Source organism: Echiichthys vipera (assembly GCF_963691815.1).
Source record: "Echiichthys vipera genome assembly, chromosome: 5".
Taxonomy (NCBI): domain Eukaryota; kingdom Metazoa; phylum Chordata; class Actinopteri; order Perciformes; family Trachinidae; genus Echiichthys; species Echiichthys vipera.
This window is the reverse complement of record NC_139830.1, coordinates 8941328-8957817: the sequence shown is the minus strand read 5'-3', so window position 1 is coordinate 8957817 and position 16490 is coordinate 8941328. Positions and strand designations below refer to the sequence as shown.

At 41.8% G+C, this 16490-nt stretch overlaps 1 protein-coding gene across 3 annotated transcripts in view; it reads right to left on the bottom strand.

Annotated features, from left to right (window-relative positions):
- The window catches only part of ets1 (v-ets avian erythroblastosis virus E26 oncogene homolog 1), a 38499-nt gene extending 22536 nt beyond the window's left edge, over positions 1–15963 (bottom strand). For 2 of the 3 annotated variants that reach the window (XM_083913394.1, XM_083913395.1), the window contains exons 1-3: positions 15882–15963; positions 14358–14459; positions 10228–10375 (exon numbers count right to left, since the gene is read on the bottom strand). In XM_083913394.1, the coding sequence (XP_083769520.1) occupies positions 10228–10375; positions 14358–14426 (217 nt within the window). In that variant the 5' untranslated portion in view covers positions 14427–14459; positions 15882–15963. Of the gene's footprint in view, positions 1–1542; positions 1868–10227; positions 10376–14357; positions 14460–15881 lie in introns of those variants that run through there. The other variant, XM_083913396.1, reaches the window with a different exon arrangement.
- Positions 15964–16490: the final 527 nt, after the last annotated feature.

The window sequence follows — 16490 nt, the reverse complement described above, 5'->3', positions numbered from 1 at the left end:
GTGAGAAAGAGGTGAAAAAAAGAGGTGTTTGTGTGAAGTTGTGAGCTGCTCCTTGGCAGCCTCAGCCTGAACCAAGTGCACCCAAGCAAGAGCGTGAGCATTGCAAAATGGTTTTGCAAGATAGCGCTACTCCTTGGCAACTTAACTGCAGCTGTCAGCACTTTTTATGCGAGTTTGTGAGAAGTGTATGTGCTCTGCAGGTATTGACGGTGAGGAGAAGGTGGTTAATGTGGTGAGTCACAGCCCCCTTAGTGGGTCAAGACTGGCAATTAGTATCAAATTTCCATGATGCATCAATGCTTGCTGCCTTACTAACAGGCTCAACACCACCTGAGCTGCAAAAGCACAGGGGATGCATTAATGTAAAAGCTGCTAAATGCAAATTATCCAAACATGCCACCATGTGGAACATCACTCTCTGTGAAAAAAAGAGAGAAGCTAAACCACACAAAGGTTTGAACCCAAACAGAGCTCACATTTGTGGGCTTCCCTGTATGCCCCGGACTACCCCTGGAGCAAACCAAGTCTTCCACGCAGTGAGGTCAGAGAGGCAAGCCTCAGCACTGCAGATTCATCACCTCAGCCTGCCTCTCCTTCCCTCTGGAAAGTCAGTTTCAACCGCTGCGGAGGAGGGGGAGGTAGAGGAGGAAGGGAGAGAAGACAGCAGGGTTGGTGGGGAGGGCAGTGATTAGGCACTGCTGCCTGCCTCCCAATGCCGGCTGCCGGCTGTGCAGAATGCCTTGGCCCTCCCAGTATGGCACTGAATATAGGGTCAGAGATTAGTGTTTAGATGGAAGAGAGAGGCAGAATTCCCAGTGAGATCAAAGCAGGAAGAGAGAGAGTAGATCAAAACTACAAAGCATGCATTGATAAGTCAATTTGAGCAACAAATGTCCTACAGTATATGACAAAACTTGACATACACAGCTGCTTGAGGATACATGTAAAAGGAAATCTGGCAAAGCAATTAGTTTGAGTGTGTGTCTGAAAGTGTGTCAACTACATGGAAGAATATTAAACACTGGGAAAATAATATGTTGTGTTTGAATTAAACATTTTTGTGACTATGTTGTGTTACAGTTATTTGCCAACATGACATCATTAAGTCTAGGTCTACTTTTCGGATGTGTCTACATATGTAAAAATAACTTTTAATGTTGGCCCTTGTTTACACACACACACACACACACACACACACACATATCATTAGTTATAAAAGGCACGCAGGTTAGAGTCTGATTCATTCAATAAACATAGGAAACACACGCTGGTTATAGTAGGCTATTGCGTGACTGGAGAGCCTGTGGCGTGATTGCATTTTTAAGAGTTGCGTGCGTCCAAATCTTGAGCAATCGACAGCGTCTTCTCATTGAGATACGTTCAGGGCGTTATGTCCCTCTCAGCGCATCTAATCACCGAGAAAGATCACAGTCAGCATCAACGTAATCTGCCGGCAGCCGGCTACGTTACAAGGAAACACTCAGGAGTGATGTTAGTCTCGTGTTAACTGTCAAGCTCTCACAGAAGAGTTGTGTTACTCACCATCCATCTTTTCAGCCTTTATGATTGTTAACGTCGGTTTCATATCGACAGCTGCCGTCATGACCATCAGACCACTGTGAATTAATGACGCCGCGTCCCTCTTTTTATTCTAACGGCTCCAAAAAAAAAACACAATATAAAGGAAAATCTTCTCTCCCTTTGGCGCCCCGGTCAATTCTGCTGCCCCGGTGTGTTGTTTTTTTTTTTAACCTGTCCTCTCGCAATAATAAAAAAAAAACCCGATTCAGTTTATTCTACTCCTAACTTATCTTTCTCTTTGCCTCTCTCCTTCCCCGAAACATGTACACACACTCCCTCTTTTCCTCGTTCTTTCTCACTCACTCACTTCTTCCTCTCTATCTCTGGCTATGGGCGTTGCATTGTAAAGAGCCGGAGTGCGACGACAGCTGAAGGGGGCGGTGTTAAGGGCTGACTTGCCAGTTGATTCACAATTCAATTATAATGCCCCCCCCCCCTCTCCCCGTCTCTGTGAGAACCTACATCAATACCCCTTCACGTCATCACACATGTTCCCGCAAATTAAAATAAATAAATATACATACTGGCGTTTTACAGGGATGACAAACACTGGAAATGGGAGAGCTGCTGAGAATCCTAAGAAAGAACTGCAGTAGTGCACTACTTCCCAGATATGACAGCAAACGGTTCATTCAACAACATCATTCGATTTCCATGCCAAAAATAAAAACAATCCACTTTTAAAATGATCATTAAATAAATAAATAACAAATAATGAAATGTAAATTCCTAAATGAATGTACTGAAAAGCCACTGGTGTACTATCCTATAGGAGACAGAAAAGCATATGGTTACATATACATGGAATATGTAAGCATATACTTTTAGATCTTAAAAAAGCAACATACAAAACGGTTTGAGTGTAGTTTATGTGAAGAAGCTTTAACTGAACTGAGAGTCCGGCCAGTCTGTGTCCTATTCAGCAGGTCCAGGCTTCCTCATAACTTGTAACTCACCCTCATAAACACCTCAGAGTATTTCCTGTCCACCTTGTACTCATCAATAAAAATAAAAAAAAACAACAATGTCTTTTTTGCTTTCCACAGCTTAATCGGGCACTGGTTACAGTGCATCTTTACAAATTGGTACAATATTATGTCAGCAATCATTCTTTACTGAAAATATGGTATAAAAGCATGCAGGGTTTAAGAATAAGTCAGTCATACAGGTAATTTAAAATCAGTCAGACTGGGTCTCCTCTCACCAAGACCATCGATGAAAACTGAGTTTGAACAGGGCAAACAGCAATTCATTTTTTTTTTTTTGACATTTGTGCTTTCTTATCTACCATAATCAGGGACAATGACCATGCCTTACTGGAAATTGAATCAAGAATGTGTTTTCCCACTGGAAAAGAACAAAGACAGGAGAAACAGTGGGCTTTTCAGCCATAGTTAAGGCTCCACTCTGAGCAAACCACTGCCATTAGGGAACACCTCCCATGGCAACAAAAACGATAATAACAGATTATATAGTAATTCTCACATAAGTGCCTCTGGAACCTGCTGCTTTTAAACAAATGCGAGAAAAATGAGGTTTGTTTATCAATAAAACAATGCAAATGGTTTTCTCCCAGGCATCAGTCCCTTTTTTCCCATATAACCAACTATATCATAAGCAATCTTGTTAGAGTGAGTCATAGGGTGCACCCTACGATGCACCACTTCAATATGATACTTCTGCATGTACTGTACTGCATGTATGTATGGAGGTCGGGGAGCCAGGGATATTGATCACACATGGATTTTTCAACCAGTGGTACTTCACTGGCTCCATTAGCAGCCCTGGATCAGGTTTCATTGGCCTGATAGGAGCCTCGTCTGGAAAGAGTGCTGGTGGGTTCTGCGGTGAGAGGCACTGCCTCACCAGGGGCAAAGTGGAGGGGGTGATGGAGGAGAAGAATGGAAGGGGGAACAGTACCTCTCACTTCATCTCTCAGTCAGTCTCTCACTCTCACTGACTGGACCTCTTTGTTTTCTGTTAATGAACTCCCTTGTATCTGTTCTTAAAAGGACAGCCTGGGTTCTTTTGTGCCTAGGGGCAGCCATTAGGGGTTTAATGATGTGCCTGACTAATATCTGGGCTGGCATCACTATAGCCCATTTCAATTTGGGTTTTCTTCTGCCAGTGTTCACTTCATTTCATCAAATTGTTCAAGTATTGAAATAAAGCATTTAAAGGGGACATATTGTGACCATTTCAGGTTAATAATTTTGAGTTGGGTTTCTATTATGTTTGCATGCTTTAATGTTCAAAATGCACATCCTTTTTTTCTGATACTGTCTGTCTAAATATACCTGAATTCCCCCTTTGTCTGAAACTATCTGTTTAGAGCCTGTCTCTTTAAGTCCCCCTCCTGAAAAAGTCCAGACTTCTCTGATTATTTACTGTGTCTGGGTCATAAGCATCTGCAGCCTCTGCATTGTCATTGCAGCCAGGGAATGAAAACAGCAGCACTTTACCTATATATAATAAAGTTGTGACATCACAACCATACAGGACTCCTGACGGCTCGTTTGAAAGCACAGTTTCGGAATACGGGCTGTGTACATGTGTCTGTGTATTCAGTGCTTTGATACTTCCACAGTATTTATATAACACGTCTACGGGCTTTATAATAAAAAAGGATACATGAAACGCTCACTTTTACAATATGGTACCTTTACATTGCATTTTTACTGAATCATTTTCAGAATTCATAAAACTGACATGATAAAGACTGAACTATTAAAATCAAAGGAACAAAAACAAATTTAAAAAAGGACAGGTTGCTGACAAAGCATTTGTCCTACGACACCTTCGCATATTTTAAACAAATTGAAAATTAAAAACATCTCCACTCTAGCAAAAAAAAAAAATACATCAGTAGATTTTTAGTCTGGATCACTACGGAAAAGAGTAAATAAATAAATCAATCAGCAGATTCCATTTGGGTTTGCAGATCTGCTGCTCTCAGAGCAATGACCATTTCTATTGCCCTTTGACAGCCTGGTGTACAATGACCTTGAAGACAAACCGATTTTCAGGAACAGGACACTGACATGAGGGAAATGTCTCCCAGAAAAAAACGGAATGGTTAAATACTAAACATTCTGTTTATCTTCATCGAGATCTTGATATCAACTGCTTGAGGCAAAGTTTTGCACAATACCAACCCAAAAAACAACGATTGTTGAAACAAACTGCATCATTTCCTATTTAGAGAAAGAGATTGTTAATTGTCTCACTCATAAAACAACAAGCCAGTGTAGGTACCAATTCACTTGCGGACACATGTCCCAGATCAAACACATTTTGGTTTCAGTGTCGATTTCCTTCACCTGGCAAATGTTGCCATGGTTTTGACTGTTTACTGGCATCACTTTATTTTGCATTGCAGCATAGCACAAGCTAAAGCAGCTCTCTCTCTCTCTCTCTCTGTCTCTCTGCCTCTCTCTGTCTCTCTGTGTCTCTCTCTCTTTCTCTCTCTCTCTCTCTCTGTCTGTCTGTCTGTGTCTCGCTGGCACATCTGTGTTGCCAGCCTATAATCCCTAGATGTAACCGTTGCACCTGCTACTTTTCACAGAGTTAACTGAAAGGTTATTTGATTTAGAGCAATCCATACAGCTGTCATGTGATAGTTGCCTTTGATGTCGGTGCCTTTGCAGCGAGTCACAAGAGGATTTGGATTTCAATGCTATACTTTCTCTCACATTCACGAACACGTAATCAGAAATGATAACTTGAGCTGAGACGAAGAGTAAAACATCTCAGACAATGGATATGGCCTGACAGGTTTGTGGTGCTTTGTGAATAGACAGCATTTAGCATGTAATCAATCAGTCACTCATTTGTAGACACTCAAGCACACACTTATGCAGGTGATGGACAGGCACACTGCATGTCTATCCAGAGAGAGAGAGAGAGAGAGAGAGAGAGAGAGAGAGAGAGAGCGAGCAGACAGTAACACAGTAAAACAGTGGGGTCTTAGTGGCCTCTGTCTAGTAGCTCAGTCTCAGCTTTATCTGTGGTGGATGCTGTCTGAAGGTGCCACAGGCTGGATGCACTCCTGCTGAGATCAGAGGGTTAGCTGGGACAGGAGCGTTCTATCCGTGTGTGTGTGTGTCTGTGTGTGTGTGTGTGTGTGTGTGTGTGTGTGTGTTTATGTGTGTACCGTGCTTGTGTCAATCTTCCTCTTGTGTTTCACATTCCAAAGTGTCTTCTGAGAGCATGTGTGTGTGTGTGTGTGTGTGTGTGTGTGTGTGTGTGTGTGTGTGTGTGCGTCAGCGCATGCATGTGTGTATGAGCTCTTCTAAATTGTGTGCATGTAAGTGCAATGGGAAAATAGCAGGGCCTCCCTGAACAAAGGCTCAGCTCTTTTCTGAACAATTAGCTTCGCTAAAAAGGACATCTCTTCCTCCATTAGCGGCACCACGTGCCCCCCATCACTCCATTGTGCAGATAATTCAATTATCCCCACCCCCCTCCGAGTCTCTCTGCCTCCCAGACCTCCCTCTTCTCGTCTTGCCCTCCCTCCTCTCTGTTACCACAGCAGTCCCAGATAAAGCTCCACTAGTCCCTGAAGCTGAGGGGAAAATACATCAGTCTGCAGTTTTAATTATTTCTCACTGAATAAATGAAGGTGAAGTAGCAATGTATTTAAACGAAGGGTACACACAAAAAAATCTGGCTGCTGCTTGTTACATTTTTTCATTGTTGAATCCCCTTCTATTGACTGATTATAGGGAAGAACTGACCTTTACCTACTATAGGATGGACTCGACTCAACTATGAACGCATTTTACAGGACACAGCAAGAGGTATTCTCTCTTACCATTTCTGCTGTCGACTCATTGCAGTTAACAGTGTGTGAATATTGCTAAGCCCAAGATACAAACATTAAAACAATGGGAGGTCTCCTTGAGGATTCATTAAAACGCCACCTATCCTGATGAGCTGGCATCTGTTGCATCATCACCCGTCAGTGATTGCATGTGTTTCAGAACTACATGTTCTCCGACTCAAGCGGTTTGTAATTAGTCACCACGTTATCACAAGAACTTACCACACCAACACTTCCAAGAAATAAAACTTGTAGAACTCTAGGAAAGGGACGTTTAACAGTCGGGTATTTGGCTGATGCATTGGAGCAGGAGAGGAAGGGGTGTTTCTTCAAGAGACCCAGATTGTTCTTAAGGTCAAGAGTATGTATTTAGAAAAAAGCTCAAATAAATGGCTCCTTAAAAGAAACAAGTATGTTCACCAGAAATCATTATTTGACAGGGTTTCTTTATAGTGCAGCAAATCAGTACTTTGAGTAATGGGTGAGAAATTCCAAAGTGGCTTTAATACAAACTTCTGATTGCAATGCACAATGCAACCACTTCTCAGAAGCCTAATGTGGAAACTCAAAAAGTTCAGGTTTCTAAATACAGTACAACATCCACAGTGTAGTAGTAAGATAACCCTTCCCTCTGTTCATTGAGTAACACATCTTGCCTCAGAACTCTCATTACACTATGCAGTTCAAAGATAGGACCACGGCAGCAGTACAGCCCATTTCTCCACAGTTGTCTGTCGCTTTTCCGTGTTTCCACTCTTGTTTTGTTTTATTGTTGGAGGGGGAAGTGTGTGCCGGCCTGATTAGAATCACTGTTTCCTCCTTTCCCATAACCCCCCAGACCCCCGCAGGCTGCCTGTTTACTTTTAGAAATAAAAAATGGGCCTGCGCCCATGAGGACGTGCCCCTCATCAGAGGCGAAGCCCCCGTCCGTCCCCCCTCAGGGCTCCACATCCCAGATCTTCCTCCCCTCCCCTTGTCTTTTCTCCTCCCACCAACCCCAGTCCCATTTCTGTGACTTATCCCTCTCCTTCTCCGTCTTCTCTACTCAAACTGTATTCCGCCCACTCTCCTTTGCTTTCCACCCTGTTCCCCTCCTCTCCCAACTGTCCAGCTGTCAAATCACATCAAATAAAACACAGGCCAATGGTCCCTGAGTGCCAGATCACAGCTGTGTCTGCGTGTACTAAAGGGGAGGGCATGTTTAAATGTACAGTGAACTCATGAGTGCCTGGGAGTGTGTGTGTGTGTGTGTGTGTGTGTGTGTGTGTGTGTGTGTGTGTGTGTGTGTGTGTGTGTGTGTGTGTGTGTGTGTGTGTGTGTGTGTGTGTGTGTGTGTGTGTGTGTGCATCTGCTTTGCTGAATGGGAGGATGCTGTAATAGAATACACACCAGAGTCCAGGGTGTGAATTTAATGAATGAATATGTGGAGTGTGCATCACTGCAGGATGTTGGTGGAATGTGTATGCATGTGTGTGATATTTGCCTGGATATCAATGATTTTGCACCCGCCCCTCAACACACACACACACACACACACACACACACACACACACACACACACACACACACACACACACACACACACACACACACATAGTGGATTTCCACAATGGGAGTATAACTCCCATGGCCCTGTGGTGTGAGTGTTGGATAGTGAAGAGTAGAGCTGGGTTAGTATAAACATCACCATGGCATGGCTGTTGTCAGGAAGCAGTGTGTGTGACATTGGGCTCTGTGCCAAACATGCGATGGTCCTTTAACATCCAACATCCCCGCCTCACATCTGCTCCGTACTCTTCCTTTCTCACACTAGCACATTTCATTTTAACAACACCCAATCCATTCTCGAAGAAGTGACTTGGGCTGTAAAATCCTATGTAAATTATCCACTTCAAAAGTTAAATAAAACATATCAACCCGTATACCGACAACAGTGGATTTAGTCTGCGAGACATTTAAGAATATTATCAACTAAGGACTGGCATGTGGTGTTTTTAAAAGTAATTGTGGGAGAAAAATATTTTGAAATGGCTGATTTATCTAAGAATTTCATTTTCAGTCTGGTTTCATTGAAAACTCGGAGCAGCTATGATCAATCATTTTATGATAACAATAAATCAAATGTCAATGTGACACAGTGAAAGGGGTGACAATTAGTTTCAGCTAATTTTTGTTGCTCTCATAGCTGAATTTTTCGGCTGCAGCAGACCTGCTTAGTACCAAACAGCGGACAGACACAGTTACTGTAACAATTAGCTGGTGAACACAGTGGAGCATTTAGCAGCTAAAGAGCCAGATATTACCCTCAGGAGTTGGTGGAGACCAAAAACAGCTGAAAGAGAGTGAACATTGGAGAGATGTTTTATGTTTGGATAAATAAAACATTTTCTCACTGTCAATGAGCAAATAAATAGAATTAAAAACTGGCACAAAATCAGTGGTTAAAACATTAATGGTATGCACATGTGACTTCAAAGTTGAAATCTACTGAGGTGCTAAATCACTCACACAGCAGGAGGAAGGTGCAATAGTTGTGTCTCCATTTCTAATTATACACAAATTGAATGAGTGTTCTGAAGCTGCAAGGGGAAGCCGTTTTTTTTTCAGTTTTAGAGAAATGAGTCAAAGCAACGGCTGCAGGGTGTGGAGATTGTGTCAGAGGTTATTTGGCTGATTTTAAGGTTAGCACAGACTCGTAACGCCTTATACTGGTAGCGCAAAAACCTCAGCAGCTCTATATGACACCACCAACAAGAGCTAAATGACTAGCAAAATCATAAGGTGGCAAGACTTCTTTTAGTCCTGTGGTCTGCATTGTGTAGGATTTAGGAGGATGAGAAGAAGGAAAAAAAAGGGTCAACACTCGGTCATTTTTTTCCACGAGCAATGTTTATGTCAACGGTTTAGCGCTGGGAGCAATGAAGTGAAGGCTCCAAAGGAGTGTGTCTCTGGCAACAAACATCAGCAAATCCCATCAAATCCTCACTCCCTCATACACACACACGCACACACACATACATATGCACACTCAGGCCCCCTCCACTTCTCCAGAGACCAAACCAGAGGCTTGGGAAAAAGATGGCCGCCCTTTGGCCCCCATGACTTGCCCCCTGCATCCAGCTCAGGGAGGTGACGGAAGAAAGCTTGTGCCCCCCAGCACCCCTACCCTACTCCCGTGGCGTGCGTCCCAGTCCACCAGCATCAATCACTTTTGAGGACGACAAAAGGCCAGAGTCAAATAGGCAAATGCACTGGAAGGAATGTTCCAGTTTAAAAATAAAACTCATATGAATTTTTTTTAAGAAAAATAGAAAGAGAGGATTGGAACAAGAAAAATGCAGGGCATTTGGGTGTCCTCAGAAGAAAAGACGGAGAGAGACATAAAGAAAAAAGAGAGAGAGGGGGTATCTGGTAAAGGCATTGCCCTCAAGGTCAGCATCACCAACACCCCTTGTGCAGCAGACGTAGAACAGACAAGATGACACTGTGTGTGTGTGTGTGTGTGTGTGTGTGTGTGTGTGTGACATGACTCCCAGAGTGTAAATGATTGCCCATTAAGCATTCCAGTTAACACAGAATTCTTAGTTTGCTCCAATTTGTTTATTCATAATGAACTATTGACTATTATATACTATACCATACCGTAGATTGATGTACAGTACAGTGTGTAAAAAAAGTGTTTGTTCTTTTAATTTTACAGATTAACAATTATAAATCTTTACAAATACAGTATAGTTGTTATTATTAACTATGAATGAATATGCATTCTGCCTCTTTTTCCGGTACCTTGTGCCATATTTGAGGTCAGACTGTCCATTTCTTACCTGTAGGGCACACGTCGTGTCCGTTGGGCACCTCCTGCATGGGTATATCCTGGATGTAAAGGGGCTGTGATGGATAGTACTGCTGCTGAGGGTGAACCACACCTGGGAGGTGGGGCTGAGGGCCCACTGCCACCCCGCCATTATGCCTCTGGAGACAAACAACACACACACAATGAACTGAGTGGCATGGAATAAATGCACGTATATTATAACATATGAGTAATTTGTATATGCTTGGTTTTAGCTGCTTCAACTTGCCATTGAAGTTTTTTCACACCTCATAACTGTGAAAGTAATAGAACTTTGCATATTTTAACGACTTGAATGCAAACAAAAGAGACACTTAAGCTGCATATGGATGCAGAATCCACAAGGAGCCCATATTCTGCAAGTCTTTTCGTTTCCGTTTGTAGTCCGACCAATCACCAATCACATTTTGGTTGCATTGCAGTTAACAGTACATGTGGAGAGCAAAAGAGGCGGAACACATTGGCCGAAATACAATCTTGGAGCTTATCAGCTATCGTCTGATGACGATCTAGCTTGTTTTAAGCTTTTTATTTGTTAGAGACCAGGCGAAATGTCGCTAGACCTGGATCTAGTTGCTAATTGTACTGTAAACTATGTGTGGCACATGGAAGAGGAAGTCTTGATATATTTATTTGTCAAAGACTAAATCACCTTCAGACTAATAGTCAGTGGATTCTGAGATTGTGCAAGCCAGGAATGGGGAGCTGTTATTTTCTAAACAATAAAACGTAGTGTTTCTGACTAAACCTGATGAGGTCTTCTTAACTGTGGTTTTGGTTAGAATGCAGATGCAGCTCAATGGGTAATCATTAAACTAAAACATTTAAGGTATCGGTGGAATTCAAGCTATAAAATCAAGGAGGGGGGATGGGGCAGTGCATCTTATCAGTGTTTTCTTGTAACAAATATGTTTACCCTGAGCTTCATATGAAAGATTAAGCTGAAAACAACTGATCCAACAATCCAGTGGCTCTGGCTAACAGCGTGACCTTGACCAGCGTGGCTTTTTTCTCATTGTTTTCCTGCAAAGATTTGACTTGCAGCTAAATTTGACTCATTCAGTTTATCTTTTGCTGTGTTGATTTATCCTGCTTATCACAGAAATGTTCACATAAGGGGGCGCCCAAAAAAGGGAAGTCTAGTCAGCAATTGACGGTGGGATGGGGGGGAGGTATACAATTATATGTGGATACAAGAGATAGTACGGAGAAATATAGCTACTTGGCCATTTTTAGCATATCACAGCCTTCAATTGACAACAAACAAAAAACTAAATAGATGTGGACGTTTCTGTTTGAGAGTGACGGTACGTGGACAGGGAATTTACATTCTTTTCCCTCTTAAATTAAATGTGCTCTTTTTAAATTAGCATGTAAAATAACCGTTCAGAATACTATTTGGAATACTAATATAAAGTTGTTGTAATTTTTTCATCACATTGTTTATCTATATGCACATTTCTCAAATGTTTCCAAGCAAGAATTGAATATTTCATATTTGTAAAATGCAAAAAGCAATGCTTCAGTTAGTCTTTCCAATGTAGCCTCCAATAAGAGGGATGTTAGGCTGTCATATGCTATGTGTCGTATGTATAACTGACAGACTGAGTGACTGCCGATCTGATAAGAAGCCCCTGTTCAAGCACTGCAGCATTTATCAGTAGCCAGCCGGCTTTATGGATGACAAACATGACCAGAGGAACAGTGAGGCCAGTTTAAAAGGTTCTTTTGAGGTTTGCGTGGGACATTGCCTTCTTCTATCAGTCCAGTCAGCAAACGAGGACAAAGTTAGATAGGCATGGAGGGAGCCACATGGATGGTTTATGGATTAGACAGAGACATTGATATTGATAACAGTGGAGATAACATCAACACCATAATACTATTTGATCAGTTCAAGTGCAGAATGTTAAATTTAGAAAATGAACAGGGATTAACACAGACGGCAACCTTGAAAGAGCCTTTCAAATAAAATGAAAAGGCATAAGGTATAAGTATAAATAATGCACAATGTACATTGTCATTACTCGGTTTCATTTTATTGGATTGCTTTTTCTTTTGCTGTTGTTGATTGTTTTCACCTTATATTGCTGTAGTGAAACAAACAAAACACAAATAAGAACATGGTCTTAAACATGACGACACATACAATTAATAGAATTGGTGCATTATATTACATGTGATCTGAGCTCATACAGAGAAATATATGATGGTGTATTGGGGCCATTTTGGGCAATACAGTTATATAGATATAAATCATTTTTGTAGTGTAGTGTTGTAGTATTATTATTATCATTATTAATAATATATATTTTTCTCATAAATTACAATTTTATTCTAAGAAATTCAGGTTTTTAGATATTCAGATTGTATATCACCCAAAAACCCGGCACCATATGCTCCGTATTAAAAAAAATGTTTTACTTACAATACATCACAAAAGAAATGTACATATCTTTGAAACCTTTGCAAATTGGGAACATAAAACCCACATCACATGAGTACAACCAACATATTTATGAATACCGAACCATTTATAATTCTGACGTTTGCACAGTTTTCATGCAATGTCAAAGGAATAGTCAGTACTTGCCTGTATTCATTCATTTATTGCCACATTGTAGTTTGTCTGCCAACCTGTTTAAATTGATATATGTGCCATAGAATATGTCAAAGTCTGTGTCTGAAACCACTGCCTATTTACCCTAAAGTGTAAAATGTTAAATGTGTGTACCATGAGTATACTCAAAAATCCCATCAAAAATTGGGCTCATTCTATGCACGCTACAAGGGACCAATCAATTGCTGCCTCTCTCTGTAGTACTGCATAACTCTGCGGCATGCTATGATGTATGTATTTATTATTAGAACATTTGTTTGTGAAGAAAACTAAATCAGAAAGGTGACTGCATGGCATACCAAACAAACTAAGGAAGACTGCCTGGCTAAAAGTGTGTTGTTTATGTTACGTGCACTACAGTAAGGAAGTTACTGTACTTGCATGTATAATTTCTTATAAACAAAGATCACCTCTGCGAAGTTGCTCACGGCATTTTTCTCTTTAATTGCTACAGACTCTACAGCTTTGAAGCCCTGGTTACCCCGCACTATTCTCTGCACACTTCTTTGTTAAGCACATAACACACTGAAACAGACAATAACTAAATAGAACACATCATGTTCTGCTGCTTTTTGCTGATAATTCATGTAAATTCAAGAGAATAGAGCTACCGAGGTGATCCAGGTTCACCTTTTGACCAAGTCTGCCGCGGTATACAGTAGTCTCAATTTCAAAGGCAAGCCCCGCCACCTGAGCCAATTAGGACCCCGGGAGCTGTATCCTTCTATGTTTTCTATCAGGCCAGGGTGGGGTTGCGATTTGCATATAACCTCAGTCTCTTATCCTAATGTGCCAGCGCTCTGCATACAAATGGAGGCATTTATTTTGCCGCTCCCTGGCCTTCACCCTTCAAATACTCATCTGACAGGAATCCCAATGTTCCTGGGTACCACTGTCGCTGACTCTCTATTCAGCTCTCTCATTTGGAAATAGTTAAGAGCCTTGGTGTTCTTGCAAACAGACTGCTGCAAAGCACTGTGCAGGTGTCTTAGAAAAGTGTAATTCAGTGGGGATGGTCTGACTTCAATTGGATTGGTTAGTGGCAAGGCTGGGGGCCTACAGTTCTCAATATTTACAATATCACTTGGTAAAGAGAAGTGCATCATGCTGCAGTATGGTTGTGCAACACCAAGGAGTTCATAAGGGCGATTTCACAGCCTTGCAGAAAATTGTCTTGTTCAACAGTTCTGTTTCTTAACTTTTGACGAAATCATAAGGAACAGCGTGTACAGATACAGACACTTTTAGTGCAACTCTGGTGCACCAAACCCAACAGGATTTTTTTTTAGATAGTGTGTGTTCCTGTGAGGTGATGGAATCCAGAGTTGCTAACATACATACCGCTCATATGCTCCGGCATACATTCCTGCACTGCAGCTAACACACACACACACACACACACACACACACACACTGGCCGGCTGTGTGGCAGGTAGCACAGGCAGCCTTAACACGGAGGTAATTTACGAGGGAGGTCTTACCATTGCGCCCAGACGGTCACAGGGGTGAAGGGCCGGGTAGGAAGAAACTGGATCCATGTAGTAACTCATCACGGACGCTGTGGACAGGAGAAGCAGGGCCTGCTGAAGGGATCAACACACAAACAGACAGGGCAGGGTGGAGCGACCTATCTATCACAAGCTGTTTACACTTTCTGTGCAAGTGTGTGTGCGGGGTATAGGCTATGTGTATGTGTGTGTATATGTATGTGCGTGAGAGAGGAGAGAGAGGAGAAAGTGGTGATGTTGGGGGGGGGGGGGGCAAAACAGAAAGCAGGGAAGAGTGAGGCATTTGGCAAGGGTTTCAATAACTTCTACATCAGGTCCACAGTTTAGAAGGTTGAGAAGTGTGGGTCTGGAGCTTTTTTTAAAAACACACCATTGCATCCTGTCTTTATGTGAATTAGGTTATAGAGTTTACAGGAGTGTTTTGAATGGATTTCCTATAAATCAAACACTGCTGCATTTTCATGTGGAATAAAAAGGATTTCAGCTAAAACAAATCCATCCATCCTGAGGCTTATCAACCTAACATTTCCATCTCTCCTCTCTCACTGTATCAATCCCTTCTCCTTATGCAAAACTGCCTCCTCCTCTCATCTGCCTCACCTCTTTCTCCTCCTCCTCTTCGCCTTCCTCTTCCCCTCCTTTCTCCCCTCCTACACACTTTGCTTATCACTTAACATTGTTTACTTGAAGCAGCATCAACAAAAGAGACTGGAAACTGAGTTGAAGGGTTACATTAGAGGAGGAATGGTGTATATGGGCAGTGGCAGGTCCCATCCTCCTCACATTCATATGTTAAGCAATTTGGCATAATGTTTGTGGCAGCTGCTGACACACAGAGGGAAGACGTTACCACTGCTCAATGCTTGCAGATGTTCATCAGCTCAAAAAGATTTAGATGCGCTTGTTTCCGAAAAAAGAAGCACCCATAGAGCAAAGTGAATAATGTGCAAATCAGTTCTGTTATTCAAATGCATGAAATATACATTTAGGATTTGACTTAAATGTCATGGATTGAGTGGGGAAGAAAATCAAGAAGTCAATATTAAATGAAATAACTAAGCATTCACATAACCCCCATTGTTTATTTTGGTACATAAATACAGTAGATCCTACCTATACACCGTAGCCTATATTTAGAGTGCTATATTTGAATACAGTTTCAAGCCCACAGAGTCAAATTTAAAAATATTGGAGTAAAGTAATTTTTTAAAAAGAGATACAATTGTGCATGCAGATTTAATTAGGGTTTATTGACGTTTTGCTGCTGCAATGTCGCAAAAATAAGCAGAGATGAAACAGGGCATCTCAATTGAAAAAAAAAAAAACTGAAAAAAAAAACCCGCGCTGCACGCTTTATAAAAATTCCCAACGGGAGAGAGAGAAACTTTAAAGACACCACTCTCACCCTGGTGCGCCAAAGGAGCGCGGTGCGCCGATATGATCAGGCATCCTCTTCTTCTAACGGTTCATTTTAGTAGAATAAAACTTTGCACTTACCGACTGCGGTGTGAGAAGTTTCCTGTAAACTGGAAGCGCTGGGCAGCTGAGTGTGACAGCTGAGCGGTGGACTCACTGCAGAGATGCTGTACCTGCTCTCAACGAGTCCCACAGAGGAAGGAATATTACGCACACTTTTAGTCCCCTCCCTCAATCACACGGTGATCCTCTCCAAATTCTGTTCTCCTCTGTGAGTTGTCTTTGGACTTGCACATGCAATCGTGGTGCACGTGCAGCCACAGTACAGGTGCAAACTTGTAGAGAGCCTGTGATGGTCAAAAACGGGTTAAGTGTGACTAAACTTTTCCAGTCTAACAGTCCACCCACTTTACTGTAATATTCCAAAATCCCTCGGGTAAAGTAACCTATACAGTATCAAGTCAGAGCTTGAAGTTGAAGTTGAACAATGATGTCAATAAGACAACAACTGATGCGTCATCTTTGACTCATTATTCCTTAAATAACCCAGATCTATATCACCTCATGGTTTTGGTTAATGTTTCAATAAAAATGTTGCCGTTCAAGCTAAATTTGAATTAAGTTTGTTTTTCTTTCCTAAGCCAAAAGTCCTACTGGGAAAAATAGCAGGAAAGAGGCAGGAAAACATCA